Below are 17,225 nucleotides of genomic sequence, written 5' to 3'. Positions count from 1 at the left end.
GGGGGGGGGGGGTTCACTGGAAACGAGGTGGAGGGGAAGAAGGGGCATGACGTAACGTCAATGACAACAAGAAGGGCAAAAAGTAGCAATACGCAAATTATGTGCATGGGTTGTGATGAACGAAAGGAGAAAGAATGAGGAAAGCCAAAAGTTTCCAGACAAGCAAGCCCCTCCCACTCCGTTCAAAGTGTCCAATTGGCTGACCTTGTCACTAGTGCTAGAGGAGCAGGAGGTGGCATAGAAGGAGGAAGAGGAGGAGAAAGAGAAAGAAGAAGAAGACGAAGAGGAAGCAGTGTAGACAGAAGAGTCGCTGTCTGTGGCATCGGGACCCTCGGTGGAAGTTGGCGAGGGAGGAGACGGCTCAGTCACCTGCGGCAATGGAGTGTGCGACTGAGACGAAGCGGGGAGAAGGATAGAGGAGGGGGGGGGGGCAAAACCATAGAGGTAGAATTGTTAGAGTGGATTATCTCACACCAAGACGTCTCTGAAGGGGAGCAGCAAAACCCAGAGGACTGAATCAAGTGGCAGCACATCTTATCCTATACGTTGTAAGGAGCACTTTGATTTTATAATAGTGTACGCACACCATACGAGATGTGAAAGATGAGCATACAAGTCGTTTGCATGTTCCATTAGTTCTTATTGAATGTATTAAAAATAACTGCCAACCAGCTCCAAAATCTTTTAAATGGCTTGGTGCAGCAGACTAGCATCCTATCTCTAGGAAAGGGTTGTTGTCTGTATTTACACTCCGAGACTATAAACACTGTACAGCATGAACTGGAGCCGATGGCCGTCTGTGAGGTAGGATATCCATCGGAAAGACTAAATGATTTGAGAAACGGTTTACAGTAATTACCAGTAAATGCAATTAGTAGCAAACGGGTGAAAACATGCAAGACCACCGATACGGCCCTTTAACGGTAAAGACTAAATGTGAGGAATGAATATGTTGTCCAGTCTATGAATCCTAACTCTATGAAGTGTAGCATCATTCATAAGTGGGAACTATGCCTTTAGGGACATTAGAGTTCAGTTAATTATAGCATTGCATGGTAATTAAGTCTTTCAGTGTCTAGGGAAGCACGCCGACACACACACACACACACACACACACACACTTAAAGTACTGAATGTTCAAGATGTATCCTCGAACCAAATTGAATCTCACTCGCATGCCCACACACACACACTGACCAGCTCTGCTACGTCTGAAGGTGTGACAGCCGAGTCTGGTCCCTCTGTGGTGGTCTGGGAGGAGTCGCTGGGTGGAAGTGAGCCATCATTAGTGCCCAGCAGAGTCGCTCCTTCTCCGGGCCCTCCCTCCGTCTCTGGTGTGGTGTAGTCTGCCGTCTCCGGAGTGACGTTGGCCCCGCCGCTGGAGCTCCGACTCAGCATTTCCTCCTCGTTGTCATTGGGTGACTCGGGAGTGTCCGATGCAGAAGTCCCGCCTCCGCCCTGCTCCGAGGAGGCGCTGTGGTCCACGGAGTCGCCGGCCTGCAGGGTGTGCTGGGAGGAGCGCGGCTGCTCGGTGATGATGTCCACCTGGGCCGCAGAGGAGCCGTCCGCAGCGGCGACTGTCGCTGAAGCAAAGACGCACACGGAGCCCGGTTATCACTGTTGCATGAGGCTTTACCGTCTAGTTTGAAAAGTGAGGCTGCCTCCTGGTGATGGCGTCTTACCTGTGAAGACACCAGTAGTGACCTCTGTTCTCTCTGCATCATCATCCAACCCATCCTCCTCCCCAGAAAGCATTTTACCTTGAAACGACAGGTTTAGTGTCAACATAACATCATCACCATTACTCGAGGGAAAGAGACTAAAACCTCTATGAAGCAAAGTTACCTTTAACTGAGTGCATTCAAACACAAAACAGAAGACTTGGATATATGCCTTAAAAGCAAATATTGTGCATTATTGACAATATATCTTGAACTCTGAAGACAATCAACCACCCTAGGTGACTCAGTCGGAGGTCAATTTGCCCAAACCCTGACTGAAGCATCAGTTAGAGGTAGAGGTGAGCAGAGGGGATAAATAGACCGGTCACCTCTTTGTTTCCTGAGAAGGAGTGGACTGCAGGAAGACCCTCCCCCTGCTGCAAATGGCAGGAAACAGGAAGTAGAAACAGGAGGCGAGGAAGAGAAAAGCAGCAAAAGCTCTATTATTTACAGGCGACAGGAAATGAGTCGGCAAGCAAAGAAAACGGCCGTAAACTCAAACCAAAGCAGGAACGAGAGTAGAGCAAGTCTGTCAGTAAGGGTTAATGAAATAAAAGCTACTTGAAGCAGATACATTGGCCCCCAGGTGCCAGGTGACGGTGTAAAACACTGTAGAGCCCACATTGTATTGAACAAAAGCTTCGTGTTTACCGATGAGCTCCAGGATGCTGCTGGAGCGTGCTCGGCTCTCTATGTCCTGGCGGAAAACAGTGCCGTGAAGAATGCTGCCTGCGGTGATGAGCATGTGCAGAAGCTCTGGCGGGGGAGTCCTGAACATCTGCTGCAGGAGCTCCAGAGCTGCTGTGACCACATTGTGATCCCAGTGCTGTGTGTAGTGTAGGGTCAACTCGTACACCTTCACACACACACACACACACACACACACGGAATTTAGCCAAAACTATACAATTAACATACAAACACTGGTATCCACACAATCACTCTCTTCCCTCTACCTGCAGCAGTTGTTCGGGTGTCGGCTGTACGTCAGCCTCCTTCCTCGTGACTCCAAAGCTTCCTTTGAGGCTGGTGGTGTTGACTTGCTGCTGGAGCAGAGGCATCAGGTAGCGAAGGGTTAACAGCACCCCCAGAATTAGGTGGCTGAGGTGCTCCTCATCCACTGGGACCAGCAGACCTAGAAGGGTCAGGGTGTGAGATTACGTGTCCTCTCTGAATGTCTGTCGCCGTTTGACACCAAACTAGCCCACAAATGTTGAGCTGAAATAATCTGAACTGTTCAGTCAGAGTGTGTGTGTGTGTGTGTGTGTGTGGCCCTACCCAGCAGCATGTTAAGGAGCCATGTGTAGAAGTAGCTGGCGCGCCTGGAGTGTTGGCACACACTGACGGCTGAGCTGGCTGCTGTCCGTCTGATGGTGGGGGAGCTGGACTTCAGGTTGGCCACAAATGACTTCAGCAGCACCTGGAACAAAGACGGTTGGACTACAATGAAAGAAAGCTGTTGCAAGATTTCCTTCTCTATTTCCTTTTTAATTAGTTACATTTTTATAATCTTTTTAATGATAGATTTTTGACATTGCTGGAAAGGAGCAAGACTTCAAAAAATACAAACTTCTTAAAAAAGGGAACCTCTCTTCAGCCTTTTTTTTGTTTAACTACGGCTTTGAGATAAACTAACTGAAGCGTTATTGAAAAACAATTATTTGAAAGCAAAAATGATCTGCGCCCCAATTCATTTCCCACACTCTCCAGTTTCAATGTTTCTGCTTCTGCTGTGTGGATACCTTGATCTCGCCATCATTGGCGAAGTGCCCCAAGGCGGCCATGATCTTGGGCATTGCAGCAGCCAGAGTCTCCTGCACCGTCTCCTCCTGCCGCTTGGTGATTCGAGCGAGGCATGGCAACAGGTTGACCAGGTAAGGTCTGGACCACAAGAGACGGAGAGAGGTATAAGAATGCAAACGAAAGAAAGTAGTAAAAAAAACATTTAAAACTGAGTCAGACACTGATGTTTCTTCCCCTAACCATCGGTGTTTGTAAGGAATGCTGGCAATCGGCCGACATTACTGTGTGAAGAGGCCGTAGACGGCTGAGTTTTAAAGCTATTGGCATCATCACAGGAAAGGGGCTAAATAAGGCTACACGTGTTGGCGAGGGAACAAACTGGAATGTCCATATTCATAGGGGTCCTTTGAGCTCTCACCTCAAGATATATGAATGAAAATCAGTTCTATGGGTACTCACAACTGTCCCCTTTACAGACATGCCTGCTGTATGATAATCCCATGCAGTCTAGGGCAAAAACCATGCAGTATTTTGTATGCAGTATACATTTAATTAAGTTACTAACGTGGTTTTTCGCCTATTCTAAAAATGGTGTATTTGAATATTTCTGCACACTGGGGTCTCTAAACAGTGATGGAATGGCATTACATTCATGTGTGATTATGTTAGTCCCAATAGTAGCCATTCATTGTATAAAATGACCTGTTTATTATCGATGATAATCACAGCCTCATCAAACTTTACCACCACAAACTAAAGACTAAGGGGATTCAGAGGATGTGTGGCATACCTCCATCATATTGCTCTGCGCCCTTATACACTTTCACAATGTATTTTAGATACTTATCTTTTATTTCTGATTTCTGACTAGAACAACTTGAGCTGCATCTCAAATTAATCTTCAGGTTCCCAGTTTTCAGATGATTTATAATACTTTGATGTTGCACAAACTGTTGACCTGCTATCTCCCCCTAACGTCTTTCTAAAAAACACAAACATTGGCCAATGTGGGTCTCTAAGGGTGAACCAACTACTGATTCTAACATAAGAAGTTTACAATCTACAACGAAATGTGCTGTCCCGGGATTTTCCCCTCTGAGTTCGGCATGATGAAATGTAAATATTGTTGCCATGTGAATGAAGTAGAAAGCCATTTTCAGGCATTGTGTGTGTGTGTGTGTGTGTGTGTGTGTGTGTGTGCGCGTATACCTGCATTTCTGTGGTCTGATGAGGTGAGCGAGCTCAGCAAATCTCCACAAAGCTGCCCTCAGGCTCCGAGAGGCCCCGTTCTACAGAGATACACAAACATTGACACATGAAGTGTTTTTACACTAAACATGAAACATACGTCAAACCTTAGTCATTAGTGAGAATAAAACTGTTGCATAAAAAGACGAACAACAACAAAGACACTCATCCAATACCTTTTTAATTTCTTTGTACAGTTCCAGCTGCAGTCTAGGCAGGTTTGAGTCCATCAAAGCCTGAAAATAAAGATCAAACATTGACACGGCGATAACATATCTCATCACAATACGCACACATCAAGGCTCATTACTCCGTCTTCAGTGGGTACCAACTGTGTATCAATTGCTGATCAACGGTATTGTCCTATTATTGAAGAAACAGTGTCAAAAAGAGGAGAGAAACGAGTCATATGGGGCGCTGCTCGGTGCTCACTTTGATGATTTTGTTCAGGCACTCGTCGGCCACCATCCGGACGTCTGATTCGCTGTCATCGCTGCAGAGCAGGAACATCTCCATGGCAATGCCCAGCAGTTTCTGAAACTCTGGAGAAGTTCTGCTCCCAGGACCATAGGAGGAGAAGAGAGAGGAAACGGTCATTACGCAGACATGTCCATCTTTTAACAGACGACGTTTGTGAAAAAAAAAAAAACACACTTGACCGTACCAACTTTATTTGTGAGAATAATACATACTAAAGATAAAAGCATCCCATAATAAGAGCTGACGGAGCTTCATATGAAGCAACTGTGATGGAAACTATCTTTGAACACGGATAGCTAAAGCTACATTTTCTAAAACTTTGCATTTAGAAGATATAATGAGTTTCACACATTCTGTGACCGCAAGCAAGCTAGTAATTCAAATACCTTGTTGTGGACCATAATAAATGCAGATCAGGGTATTCCAGCAAAGTATGTATCATTACAACTATAAAACTACAAATATGGCAACCAGTCTTTCATGCTTTACAAGAAGAAATTGTGCCTACGGTCCAGCCCAGGCCGGGAAGTTTAAATGAATCAGAAGTGGTAAAAAGCCATGTCCTCTCAATGCAACCCAACACCAACTGGCATCTATTGCATTAATCGTGGGTCACTGTTATTAAACATCATTTTAAATCAGCAAGGCCTACCTCAGAGACTGAGCCACAATGTTTTCACATATCGTCAGGCAGTGTGTGACCCGGTCCTTCTTTGTGGTAGCCTGTTCCTTTTTCCTGTGGAGGAGGAAAGATAAGGAGGATGAAAAGAAGGGACAGACAACAGGTAGCAAAAAGACAAGGAAACAGAGATAGGACACAACAATTGGGTTCAGACTGAGAACGTACCGCCAAGAAATTCAACTGACTTTAAACTTTAGTATCATCTAACATTTCCCTGATTAAAAGAGACAAATGTCCACATCAAAAGTGCACTGTAAATGATGGAATACACTGTATATGCAGTCTCCCTCAGCTATTTTAGAACACGTGCTTTACCCAGGGACAAAGCAGAGCTCGTGCTGCTCTGTCCCTGCTGCTGATACTTGCTTTAGAATTAGATGCAAAGTTAACAGGTCTGAAATAGTTGTCTTGTGAGCTTCCACTTAAAGTTATGTCATGTGGATATAAGTAGCAATGTTCTATATGGCTATATACTAGATAAGAATGGTGACCTCTTCAAGATCATACAAACATAAAAGGTGCAAGTGGTTATTAGACTCCTAGCCAAGCCTACATTATACTACACGTGTTTAGAACACAGTGCACCTTTGGACAGGCAGATGGACCTAATGAGTCTGCTACGAACACCAACACCACTTTAGAACCTGACAGATGTACTTGAAATGATTACGGCTGAATAATACACCTGAAAATATGGAAAAAGGTCAAATCAGGACTGAAAGTATTTGGCATGCGATCCTGTGATGGAAAAAGCTCAATCAAAACAAAAGCATGCACCTCTTCCTCCACTGACCAGGATGGGGTGCATGGACAGGCGTCAGTGACGTTATATTAATGCCCCAGGTCATCGGGCAGAGAAGTAGTTATAATATCTACCTTCCTGTACAATCAACTACACAATGATACACTGGAAATGTGAACGTGGCTTTCCAAACAATGTTCTTCCGAGATCAACTTATTCAAGCAGACACTTTGAATCGGTCCTCGGTCCCTTTAGCAGGTGCGTGGGCATAAAGTAACGGACTGTGATAGCCATCATTCAGCTGGTCTGACCCGAAAGATGTGCCTGGCTGACACTCAAATAAGGGTCATATCAGACGACAAAGGCATCGGTGCAACGTCTGAAAACCAGTAACGTTACATCTCAAATAGAAGTTGAAATAACTGCCTCTGGTTGCTCGTCCGCATGTTAGCGTATCTGGCTTCAAGCTAGTCATAAAAGCTTGGTTACGTTATCAGAGAGGCTCTCACGTTAGCACGCAAGCTAAGCTACCTGTCTAGGTGTTAGCGGGCTATGCAATCCCCGAAAGACAGACATCCACTTACTGCCTCTGGACGAGCTCCTCGGCGGTTGGTGGTCCCTGCTGCTGCTGGAATGACTTCAGACTTTCAAAGGCCTTCATCAATTTCTCCATGGTGGCCATTTTAGCAATCAACAGTAAGCAAGCTAGCTAGGCTAGCTAATATTTACTATGAGAGCTAACTAGCTAGCACAGTGGGACAAGTTAGCGCAATGAGAGAGCAAGCGGTGCGTAGTGCGACGAGAGTGCTAACACTGCTCGCGACAACTACCACCGGCTCTCCGCCTTCTGTTCGTGCAATATATCTCTTATTCTTTCACAATGTTTATCCTAAATGAACAAAACGATGGTCGATAATAAGCCATCTTTGATGCAGCGTTACATTCCCCCTACAAAATCACACCAGGAAGTGGCATTTGTGACGGTTTACAGAGAGGGGAGGGGCGTAACGTCAGTGGCCAATCAGACTGCGGTTTTATGTTGAGTGACTTGCAAAAGAACCAATGAGTGACTAAGTTTTTCCCCCTTCGTTGTTATTGTTGCTGTCACGAGACCTGCTGTAATCCAGATTGTAAAAACATATTTGAGCAACACCAGTACTGTAGCTGTGGTTTATCAATGCACTAAGGAAGATAAGTGGGAGTGACTGTGAGAAGGCTAGCATCATTAAACGAAGATTAAACTCTTAGATTACAGTTCAATTGATACATGTGTATACAGTAATGTACTGCAGGACTTTCACAAAATGACAATAGAGCCTAAATTTGTTACCATAGTCCTTGGAAATTTTAGTCTATTACATCAGCCACATGTTGCTTTGGATGAGTAAATTGGCTGAACATAAGAGGGTATTTTTATCTGAAGATCAAACTTCAAAAGTCAGAGCGATCACAGCAAATCAAGTGGGCCACTGTTTACTGGTCTCGAGTATTTTCAGCTAATTATTGAATGAATTATTTCTCTTCAAACACATTTCCTTGTTTCCTCTCTCCATGTATGGTTTCCTTGCATCTTAGTCCCTCCCAACGTGGATGCAATTAAAAGACTTGGGATGTACCCAAGAAAAAAAAGAAGCATGTGCATGAAAACCTCTTATCTGGCTCTCACCTTCAAGTCATACCGAAGCTTATTATAGTCCTACTGACTCAGTAGGAAAATCATTAATGGCGAAAACACAACCACCCATTAGAAATACATTTATACCTTTAACTTTATGTACTGGGTCAAGGAAGTAGTAAAAGCTTTCAAAACATCTTACCTGCAGCATATGCCCTCTAACCAATGCAGACATACAGTATAGAAGTCTCAGCAGCATGACACTATTTTTCTATGCACATTAATTGACAACAAACAAATCAATTTATGACACAAATAAGTCAAGACACAAGCATTTTTATAGAAATGGCAGTGTATTATTTCATAATTACAAATGTCAGATATGGTACAACAACCAGTGATACAACTTGTACAAGAATTAACAATGACTGCAGTGGTTGAACGACATGACTGTACAGATACAAAAAAAAAAGAAGAAAAAATCAAGAAGTCCCCGGCCCCGTTTGAACACCAATAATGCATTTGTCATTCCTCCCGTCCTCGATCACTTATCCGACATATCTGAACAGAAGAGTGTGAAACCCTGGAGAGCCTCCAGGCATTCCATCGGTGGTTATCCCAAAACTAGACTCAAGTGACATCAAGGAACTGAGGACCTCTCCCTTCTAAATGTTGCTGGTGAGCCATCCCAGCTTTTAGGGAAAGACTCGCCACCATCGCCTCGGAGGAAGGCAGAAGGGAAGGAATGCATGTTGTGCATTTAAACGGGGGGCCAACTCAGCTGGTCACCTTGCCATTTATAAAGTTGTCCTCAGATACCAGTGAGATATGTTGGCACTAGAAGGTCATCATTTACATATACAAGGAACCTGAAGTATTACAAACCAATACATGCTTGAGTAATAAAACATATGTATTTTTTTTTTTTTTTTTTTTTTTTTTTTTAAAACAGGCATTACAATGCACTTAGTGCGGACATTCAAAACTGTTGAGCTGTGTAAAGTTCCTTTATGTGAAGGACTTTCTCTCAGAACGGACGGAATGATAGAAAAGAGGCTGGAAAGAAAGGCAGGATGTCAGAACATAACTTGGTAATTGGCACATATAATAAAGGCCGTCAGTCTTTCTTCAGTACAATTTTCAGACAACAAGACAAGTTTGATTTACTTGATGTTGCTTTTGGTATCATTGGCAAAAAAAGGTTAAAGACACTTCCTATAGTCATCGTCAAAACACAACATAGTGCAATGAAACTAAACAGACTTTCTTTACTGCTATATGGATGGTATAAGAGCAAAGTTCAAACAATGACAGAGGCATGGGTGGCAAACACAGTTTAGTTTCCCTGTGAGAGAGAGTGAATGTGTGTTAGTTACATGTTAGAAATACATCATTTACAAGGTTTTTGAGGCTAAAGAGCTAAAAGGCTAAAATCTACAGAGGCAAGAGAAATCAGCTTCAAAATGTGCCTGAGAGCAACAAAACAAAAAGAACAAAGACACTCAGAAACTCAAGTGATGACGAGCCAGCAACAGATGCACGCATTCGATTCCTGATTTTTGACAATGGAATGTGCGACAGGGGACAACATTTGTAGAACAAGCCAACTCTCCAGATTAGATATCAGGATGGGGAATTATACGTGTACCATTTTAAATGTAATGTCTTGAACGGTTTAATATTCAAATGAGTGACATTCAAGACGTTGTACTTCAATGCATTAAGATTAAACAGAAGCTGCAGTTGCTTACAATGAAAAACACACACACACACACACACACACACACACACACACACACACACACACACACACATACACACACACATACACACACACACAGTGAACATGTCCAGATTGGGTATTCACAGCATTAAAACAGGTGATGGGGAGTAAACAGCAACTGCTTCAAAAGCTAAATTCAAAAGCAAAACGGCTTCAAATGCCTCCGAAATGCAAATGAGAAAAACAATGAGAACATGCTGAGAAATGTACAGAAAAAGCATTTGTTCACAACTGGTTAACTTGGAAGTAAACACTTTGTCTATGAAGAAACAAAAGTGCACAGCAACTGTGGTTCTGCAAGTGGACAAATGTTCCTGTACACAGACTCTGGCTGCAGGATGATGATTCCCCCGTTCCTCCCGGTCTACACGCATACAAACAACTGTCCCAAGCCATTCCTACGGCACAACAACGTACAGGTTTTAAAATGGAATATTACGATTAAGAAACGGTGTTTTCATCTAGTACAAACAGCCAAAGCCACGGGGTCTAACTGCAGGTCTACTAGCAGGACGTGTGTCCGTCAGGCATCGTGCTGTCTGTGATCTACAGGCTGCATCTTGACCGAGGCTAATAGCTGCTGACAGCCTAATCAATGGAAGTTAGGCTGATGCAACAGCAATCTGTTATCAAGATGAAGCCCTCGTCAGCTGCAGATTAGATATCTTATACAGTGCCATCATCACCATCATCATCTGTCATGTGTTCCAACTCCACCTGGCTTTCTGGTATACTGAAAACATGGGTGGCAAATTACTAAGATACTTGAAGGGAAAGGATTTCCGCTCGGCCCATGAAACTGGTTTATAACAATAACTGGACACGTCAGGAAAAACAAAAGAAAGAAAAGCCAGGTAGTACAATATAAGAAGCGGTAAAAGAAAGGATGAGGAATAAAGATAACCAAAAGACATATTTTGCCTGAGTGAATAATGTAACAGACTTTCACTAAACAGCTGTTCTCCAGAAGGAAACACAGTCTGATATCTGAAATTAAAAGATCGGAGCCTTTTAGGAGCCCATGAGAGATTCTTTAGAGAACAGGAATGATAATTATCAGACCTTCTTTTACTGAACAAAGCCTCCGGGATATTTACTTTAAATATACCAACGCTTGCTGACTGCATGCCATCTCTGCTGAAAATGTAATTAGTACAGGAAGCCAGAAGACGGTTTCCTACACATAACATACAGTCCAGTGCAACCTCACTGGGCTGAGGGAAGGATGTGGGAGATCACTTTAAAACCAATTCTAATCAAAGGGGGGCAGGTGGAGCACAGCATCAACACAGCAACGCTAGACTGGATGCATTTCCCCCCACGTCATTCAGATCTACCCGAGCCTTGAGGGGTGCAGAGGCTCAGGGCTAGTTTGGGAACCGGGTGGATCTGCTGTGCCAACAACACGTCATGTTGACCAAATCAATGACAAACATACAGCACATGTTAAAAAAAAAAAAAGGCCTTATGCTACATTGAGAAAAGAAAAGGAAAGAAAACTACTGGTACTGTGCTTCTTACAGAGAACTCCCCGACACACGTTATTCATACATACTCATTCCAACAGAAAATCAAAACGTAATGTATGCATTCAAGTGGTACTTTTATGGCTTTTTGTACAATACAACCTTTAGTGAAAATATACATCTAGACATAAATTCAAGTACAAATGTACAAAATCTTTAAACTCATACTTTTTTCTTTAATTATAATACACTTTTAATACAGCTCATAAATACAGGTCAACATTCACTGAGTTCCTAAGATTTGCGCTCGGTTGGAGTTTGTGGCGAAGTTCAGCGGTTAGGGATGGGAGGAGGGAGGAAGGGGGTGAGGAGGAGGAGGAGGCGGCAGGTGGAGGGAGTGGTTTAAAGTCGCGAGGGCCCCTCGATCTCGTCGTCACTGTAACCGCTCTTAAAACAGACCTGGGAAGAACCAGAAGCGAGGATATATCACCAACGTTAGCAACTCTCATCACTACGTCATCTCACATGTGCAGGATGAGGTCACGTTCTCCTGAAACGACCACCTCGACTTCACCACATCACAAGAAGTAGTCCTGTAGTGGACCACCTGGTGTCCAGCACACACACACACACACACATCTGTGAGCAAGTTAGAAGATAAAATAACAACGGGTGTAGGCTAGGTAGACGATAAAAGGGAGGGGGGCATGTCTCCCTGGTGGCAGCCACACCCTTGAATTCAAGTACAAAACGAAATGAAAGGTCTCTGTAATAAAGGACAGGTGAAAGTTGGTGGAAATAACCTAATAGACAGGTAGCTGCTGTTGCCTATAAAATAAGTTATTATATAGATTATTATATATACACTGACAAACATCTGGTGATATGTGTCACTGTCTCCTAAAAGCAAAGCTTGATATTAAGTCTTCCCACAACTACAAACCAGTTTATCTGAAGACAAGCCTCATCACGCTAGAGACAACGTGACACAGCAACAAATACAGAGAAGAATATGCAAAGAAAAGCAGAAAGAGAGGCCTTATGCTGACCAACTTAGACTAGCGATGAATCGGATTCGAGGTTCAGGGGGAACGTTTTCACATGTTGAGTTTGGTCAAGGCCTGCAAGGAAGCAAAGAAGGAAGAGAAGAAGTACCTTAGCCCCCACCCCCCCGGACAGTTGCCGGAGCACTAGCACTTGCCTCTCTTCTGAAGAGGCGGTAGAAGAAGCCTCTCTTTGGTGGAGGATTAGGCCGATTCACGTCCAGATCTGAGCACAGCGTCCCGTCAGTCTCGTAGACGTTGATTTCCTTGAAGCACTCCATCTCGATCATCTGCAAAGAACCAGAGGGCGAGTTATCTATCCGGATGACTTCCCGCGGAGCTCGGTTCTACAAAAGGCCCGTGCGTCAGCGTAAGGGAGGGTGCCGTGTATTTATAACACAACCCTCTCTACAGGTAGCTGTTTAAGTGTTCATCTGGATTGAGCATTTAGGATGTAAATCAACACCTCCACACTGTGTCTCATACATATTCAAAAACTTGACTCATTCACAAGCAATGGCAGAGTCACTTTTAAAGCATTTACAGGGATGTAGCCTTCTACGTCACTCGTAAAGGTCCCACATTATGAACATTGAGTTGTTGTTTTAAATGATAAAGCAGGTCTAACTGCTATATAAAGAATCAAAACACAGTCTGTATTCACAAACTGTGCCTTAAAACGAGCCGTGTGATGTCACAACTAGAGTAGAGACCGTTTCACAGTTTTAAACGTGAACAATGTAAACGGGTCCCGGTGTGTGAGAACGATATCAGCTGAGGAAGTACACATGGACCCACGCTGTTACTTGGCAACACTATTCTGTTGAGGGTGAATACAGGTATATTCAGACCGACAGTGTGAGAAACATGCAAACATGTTCTAGTAGAAACCCAATATACAGTATGAACCTGTAAATGAGCGTAATATGTGTCCTTTACAGGAAGGTATTGTTCTTTAATGCAGGTGTTTCTATGTACTGCGCTGTACAGTACGATGACATCATCTGTCTGCAGTACCTCGTTCTGCCACGGGATGGAGACGCTGCCCGTGACGAACTTGTGGTAGAAGTCGTCGTCTGTGGGGTCAAGGTTCACGCCTTTGACGGTGGAGAACTGCTCGATGTCCAGGACGTCTTTACAGTACACGGCCCGAGGCTGAGAGAGAGAGAGAGAGAGAGAGAGAGAGAGAACAGACAACTGTGAAACGTGGATTTGTTTTGGATGAGAGGGAGATGGGGGGGGGGGATACTAACCCTGAAATAATTCAGATGGTTATTTTAATAACATGGAAGCCCTCACACGCATAAAGACTGTTTGCCTCAGCGTGGCCCTACTGACCTGAATCACCCAAAATAGAAACGCAGATAGCACGATCTACTTTCAGCTATTGATTTAACCTCTCAGGCCACTGACACTGAACATGTGATGACTCTCTATACGAACAGCTTAGAGAAAGCTAACGGTGCCTTTGGTTAAGCTACATGTATCTAGGGAACCACAGCTGGAGGTCTTAGTATTAGTGATGATTACCACCAAACAGGGAAACTCTGCTTTAAGTCACTTCTGTGGGGATTTCAACGACACTGACATCACAAGCCTGCTTCTCACCCCCCCACTGGAAGTGTTTGTTTACTTGTGACAATGGTATTTCCTGTATGCCGACTCGGTGCTCGCCGAGGCTCTAGACTACAAGCTGTGAATCAAGCCTGTATGCACAGTGTGTGTGTGTGTGTGTGTGTGTGTGTGTGTGTGCTGTCCTTACATCAGGGCTGAAGGGAGGGTCCAGCATGTTGGCCTCCAGCCGTTTGAAGTTGATGTTTCTGAAGATGGGGTGCTGCTTCACCTCTATGGCCCCTCGACCCTGGCAACCCAGTCGCTCCTTGGGGTCCTTAGCCAGGAGCTGACACGCAGCAGGAGGAAGAAGAAGCACGAGAGGTTCAAACATTACAACTCTCTGAAGATGTGCGTGTTCGCCCAAATAGAGTGTAAATTATAGCTTTATGTATTTCAAATATCTCACAAAACTAATACGAACTAAACCTCTATTTATTCATTCATAACCGCACATTTAGTGCGACGTATACATAGTGTGCATGTAATCCTCTTGCCTTTATGTATCTGACCCAATGTAAGCTAATAAAGGCCGATACAAATCCATGCACTCAGGGGTTAATGCAGCACCAGCGTGGATAGAAGTAGAGCCTCTACGAGAGCCCCTGTGAGAGCCTCTACCTACGAGAGCCTCTACCTACGAGAGCCCCTGTGAGAGCCTCTACCTACGAGAGCCCCTACCTACGAGAGCCCCTACCTACGAGAGCCCCTGTGAGAGCCTCTACCTACGAGAGCCTCTACCTACGAGAGCCCCTACCTACGAGAGCCCCTGTGAGAGCCTCTACCTGCGAGAGCCTCTACCTGCGAGAGCCTCTACCTGCGAGAGCCTCTACCTGCGAGAGCCTCTACCTGCGAGAGCCTCTACCTGCGAGAGCCCCTACCTGCGAGAGCCTCTACCTACGAGAGCCCCTACCTACGAGAGCGTCTATGAGAGCCTCTGCCAGAGCCTTTACGAGAGGCTCTACCAGAGCCCCTGCGAGAGCCCCTACCAGAGCCTCCACGAGAGCCTCCACCAGAGCCTCCACCAGAGCCTCCACCAGAGCCTCCACGAGAACCTCCACGAGAACCTCCACGAGAACCTCCACGAGAACCTCCACGAGAACCTCCACGAGAACCTCTGGATCATATCACCAGCGCACCACCTACCGAGCAGCAGGCTCATGAAGTGGATGAGTGCTGTTTCGTGGTTTGGCTACCAGTGGACACTCTCACTGGCCCAGTTGTCACTGGGCCAGTGGTGGCAGTGCCAGTGGTGAGCTGGTGGCTTTCACAATCAGCAGGCCAATAGGCTCCTCCCCCCCACACCACCACCCCCACGCCTCTTTCTAGTTCCCAATTGTTTCTCTCGTCTTTAACTCTTGGTCAACTTCCACCAGGGTTCAAAGCACTCTCACTCTCTGCTCTTAACAACTTGGATCACTTGTCTATTTTGAGCTGTGGTAATAGCTCCGCTTCTCCCCCCCCCCGCATTCTCTCCCCTTCCTTATTATCTTGCGCCCATTTCTCCCTGAAACCATTCTCCCCCCTCCCCCTCTCCTTGGGGAGATTATGAATCTGCTGAACCTCGGGTCATAATGTTCCACCGCGTCACACAAGAAGAGCATTTAGCAGCTAAAGAGCTATTTCTCTTAGAGATGGAGACCATCCGTCAGGTCACCAGAAATGCAAACACTGTCGCTCTTTATCAGCTGGATGTGTAAATATGCAACTTTAAAAAGGTGATCATTTGTCAGTGTTGTGTGCTTACAGCTTGTTCCACTGTCTAATAACAGGTTTGAACTGAAGTTGTTCAGGAATAAGGTGTATTTTTAAACAAAACAAACAATTAGATTCAGCGTAAACACTTCCGACTCATAAAGAGAACGATACAAAAAATGCTTCGTATGTTGAGAAAAACTCCCCACAACCCTGACATGATATAGAACAAAATGACATGTGGATCTTGGCAAAATTCATTATAATATTACATTATTATTATCTAATCTTGAAAAATAATTAGAACATAAAGTACTTCAATGATATAAAAGGAAATTTAGATAAAACCAGAAGCTACTGAAATAACAAAATAAAATGTTATTTGGAGACATCATGGTCTCTGCAATGAAACACTGTCAGTCAAACAGCTTTGTTTCTAATATCTCGCTGTGCAACTTCTGCTTTTCATTTGCCACTGTGTCTACTGAGTGAGTGGCAGAAGATAAAAGGTGCTCCGCTATCGAGGCCACGCCTACTTATTATATTAATAAAGGCAGTTATTGCAGTAATATAAACCTGTTCAAGTCATTTATCAAGACAGGAGCTTGAAGTTTCGTGACTATACGGAACTGAAATCCATCACCAACTTCCTCTCTGGCGTCAGCTACGTCCATCCGCGTCCTCATTTGCCACCAGTCTCAAAGAAATGTGTTAATGTGTCGTCGTCCTTCCCCCCCCCACAGCCAGCTGTCTCCTCCCTCTCACCTGTCTGCAGATGTCCTTCGCCTCCTCCACGAACTTATCAGAGTACTCCTCCTGGTCCTCGCGCACTCGTCTGTCCACCTCCTCCCGCTTGACACGCTCCTTGCGCTTTCGGAAGGGCGACTGGCCCTGTATCATCTCAAAGATCAGGCAGCCCAGCCCCCACCAGTCCGGGCTGACGGTGTAGCTCTCGTTCTGGATCACCTCGGGAGCTGAGGGAGGCAGGGATGAGGAGTGCGAGAGGAGAGGTCAGTTCAAAAGGCAAACAGGAAACCTGACAGAGGGGTTTACAATCTGAATGGAGTGGACCAGAGACAGCTGATGAAGTCTATTGCAGTGGTTTTCTTAAAGAAAGATGAAGGCTTGCGGAGGTAGAAGAGGATATCACAGTTCCCCAAATTCTTACCCATGTATCCAACAGTGCCCACTCTCCCTCGTATCGTCTCTCCTTCAGGGATCTGAACAGCAAGGCCCAGGTCTGAGATTCGGATGTGTCCTGAAAAAGAACCACAGATTAATAACTAAGATCATGTTGAATGTACGTACTTTAAGAAAATGTACTCCATTGAGGAATGCATGTATTTTTCTAGATAACAATAGAGCAAAGGTTAAAGCCATAGAGTTATAACAATAC

The 17,225-nt window shown here is 44.7% G+C and overlaps 2 protein-coding genes across 3 annotated transcripts in view; both read right to left on the bottom strand.

The window, feature by feature from the left end:
• htt (huntingtin) overlaps positions 1 to 7,622 on the bottom strand; it is a gene marked incomplete at its 3' end in the record, with an annotated part of 21,626 nt that extends 14,004 nt beyond the window's left edge. Inside the window, exons 1-13 of the mRNA XM_031864437.1 lie at positions 7,201 to 7,622; positions 5,845 to 5,928; positions 5,145 to 5,265; positions 4,889 to 4,948; positions 4,674 to 4,753; positions 3,464 to 3,602; positions 3,000 to 3,141; positions 2,678 to 2,856; positions 2,373 to 2,577; positions 2,051 to 2,098; positions 1,683 to 1,760; positions 1,198 to 1,583; positions 205 to 390 (exon numbers count right to left, since the gene is read on the bottom strand). Of these exons, the coding sequence (XP_031720297.1) occupies positions 205 to 390; positions 1,198 to 1,583; positions 1,683 to 1,760; positions 2,051 to 2,098; positions 2,373 to 2,577; positions 2,678 to 2,856; positions 3,000 to 3,141; positions 3,464 to 3,602; positions 4,674 to 4,753; positions 4,889 to 4,948; positions 5,145 to 5,265; positions 5,845 to 5,928; positions 7,201 to 7,298 (1,806 nt within the window). The remainder of the gene's footprint in view (positions 1 to 204; positions 391 to 1,197; positions 1,584 to 1,682; positions 1,761 to 2,050; positions 2,099 to 2,372; positions 2,578 to 2,677; positions 2,857 to 2,999; positions 3,142 to 3,463; positions 3,603 to 4,673; positions 4,754 to 4,888; positions 4,949 to 5,144; positions 5,266 to 5,844; positions 5,929 to 7,200) is intronic.
• A 929-nt stretch (positions 7,623 to 8,551) lies between these two features.
• The window catches only part of grk4 (G protein-coupled receptor kinase 4), a 36,006-nt gene continuing 27,332 nt past the window's right edge, over positions 8,552 to 17,225 (bottom strand). The window contains exons 11-16 of one of the 2 annotated variants that reach the window (XM_031864747.1): positions 16,998 to 17,087; positions 16,595 to 16,803; positions 14,286 to 14,423; positions 13,541 to 13,678; positions 12,636 to 12,813; positions 8,552 to 11,939 (exon numbers count right to left, since the gene is read on the bottom strand). In XM_031864747.1, coding sequence (XP_031720607.1) covers positions 12,637 to 12,813; positions 13,541 to 13,678; positions 14,286 to 14,423; positions 16,595 to 16,803; positions 16,998 to 17,087 — 752 coding nt within the window. In that variant the 3' untranslated portion in view covers positions 8,552 to 11,939; position 12,636. The remainder of the gene's footprint in view (positions 11,940 to 12,635; positions 12,814 to 13,540; positions 13,679 to 14,285; positions 14,424 to 16,594; positions 16,804 to 16,997; positions 17,088 to 17,225) is intronic. The other variant, XM_031864746.1, reaches the window with a different exon arrangement.

This window comes from Anarrhichthys ocellatus, unplaced genomic scaffold, assembly GCF_004355925.1.
Source record: "Anarrhichthys ocellatus isolate YVR2014 unplaced genomic scaffold, GSC_Weel_1.0 scaffold31, whole genome shotgun sequence".
Classification (NCBI taxonomy): domain Eukaryota; kingdom Metazoa; phylum Chordata; class Actinopteri; order Perciformes; family Anarhichadidae; genus Anarrhichthys; species Anarrhichthys ocellatus.
This window is presented reverse-complemented; position numbering and strand designations above follow the sequence as displayed.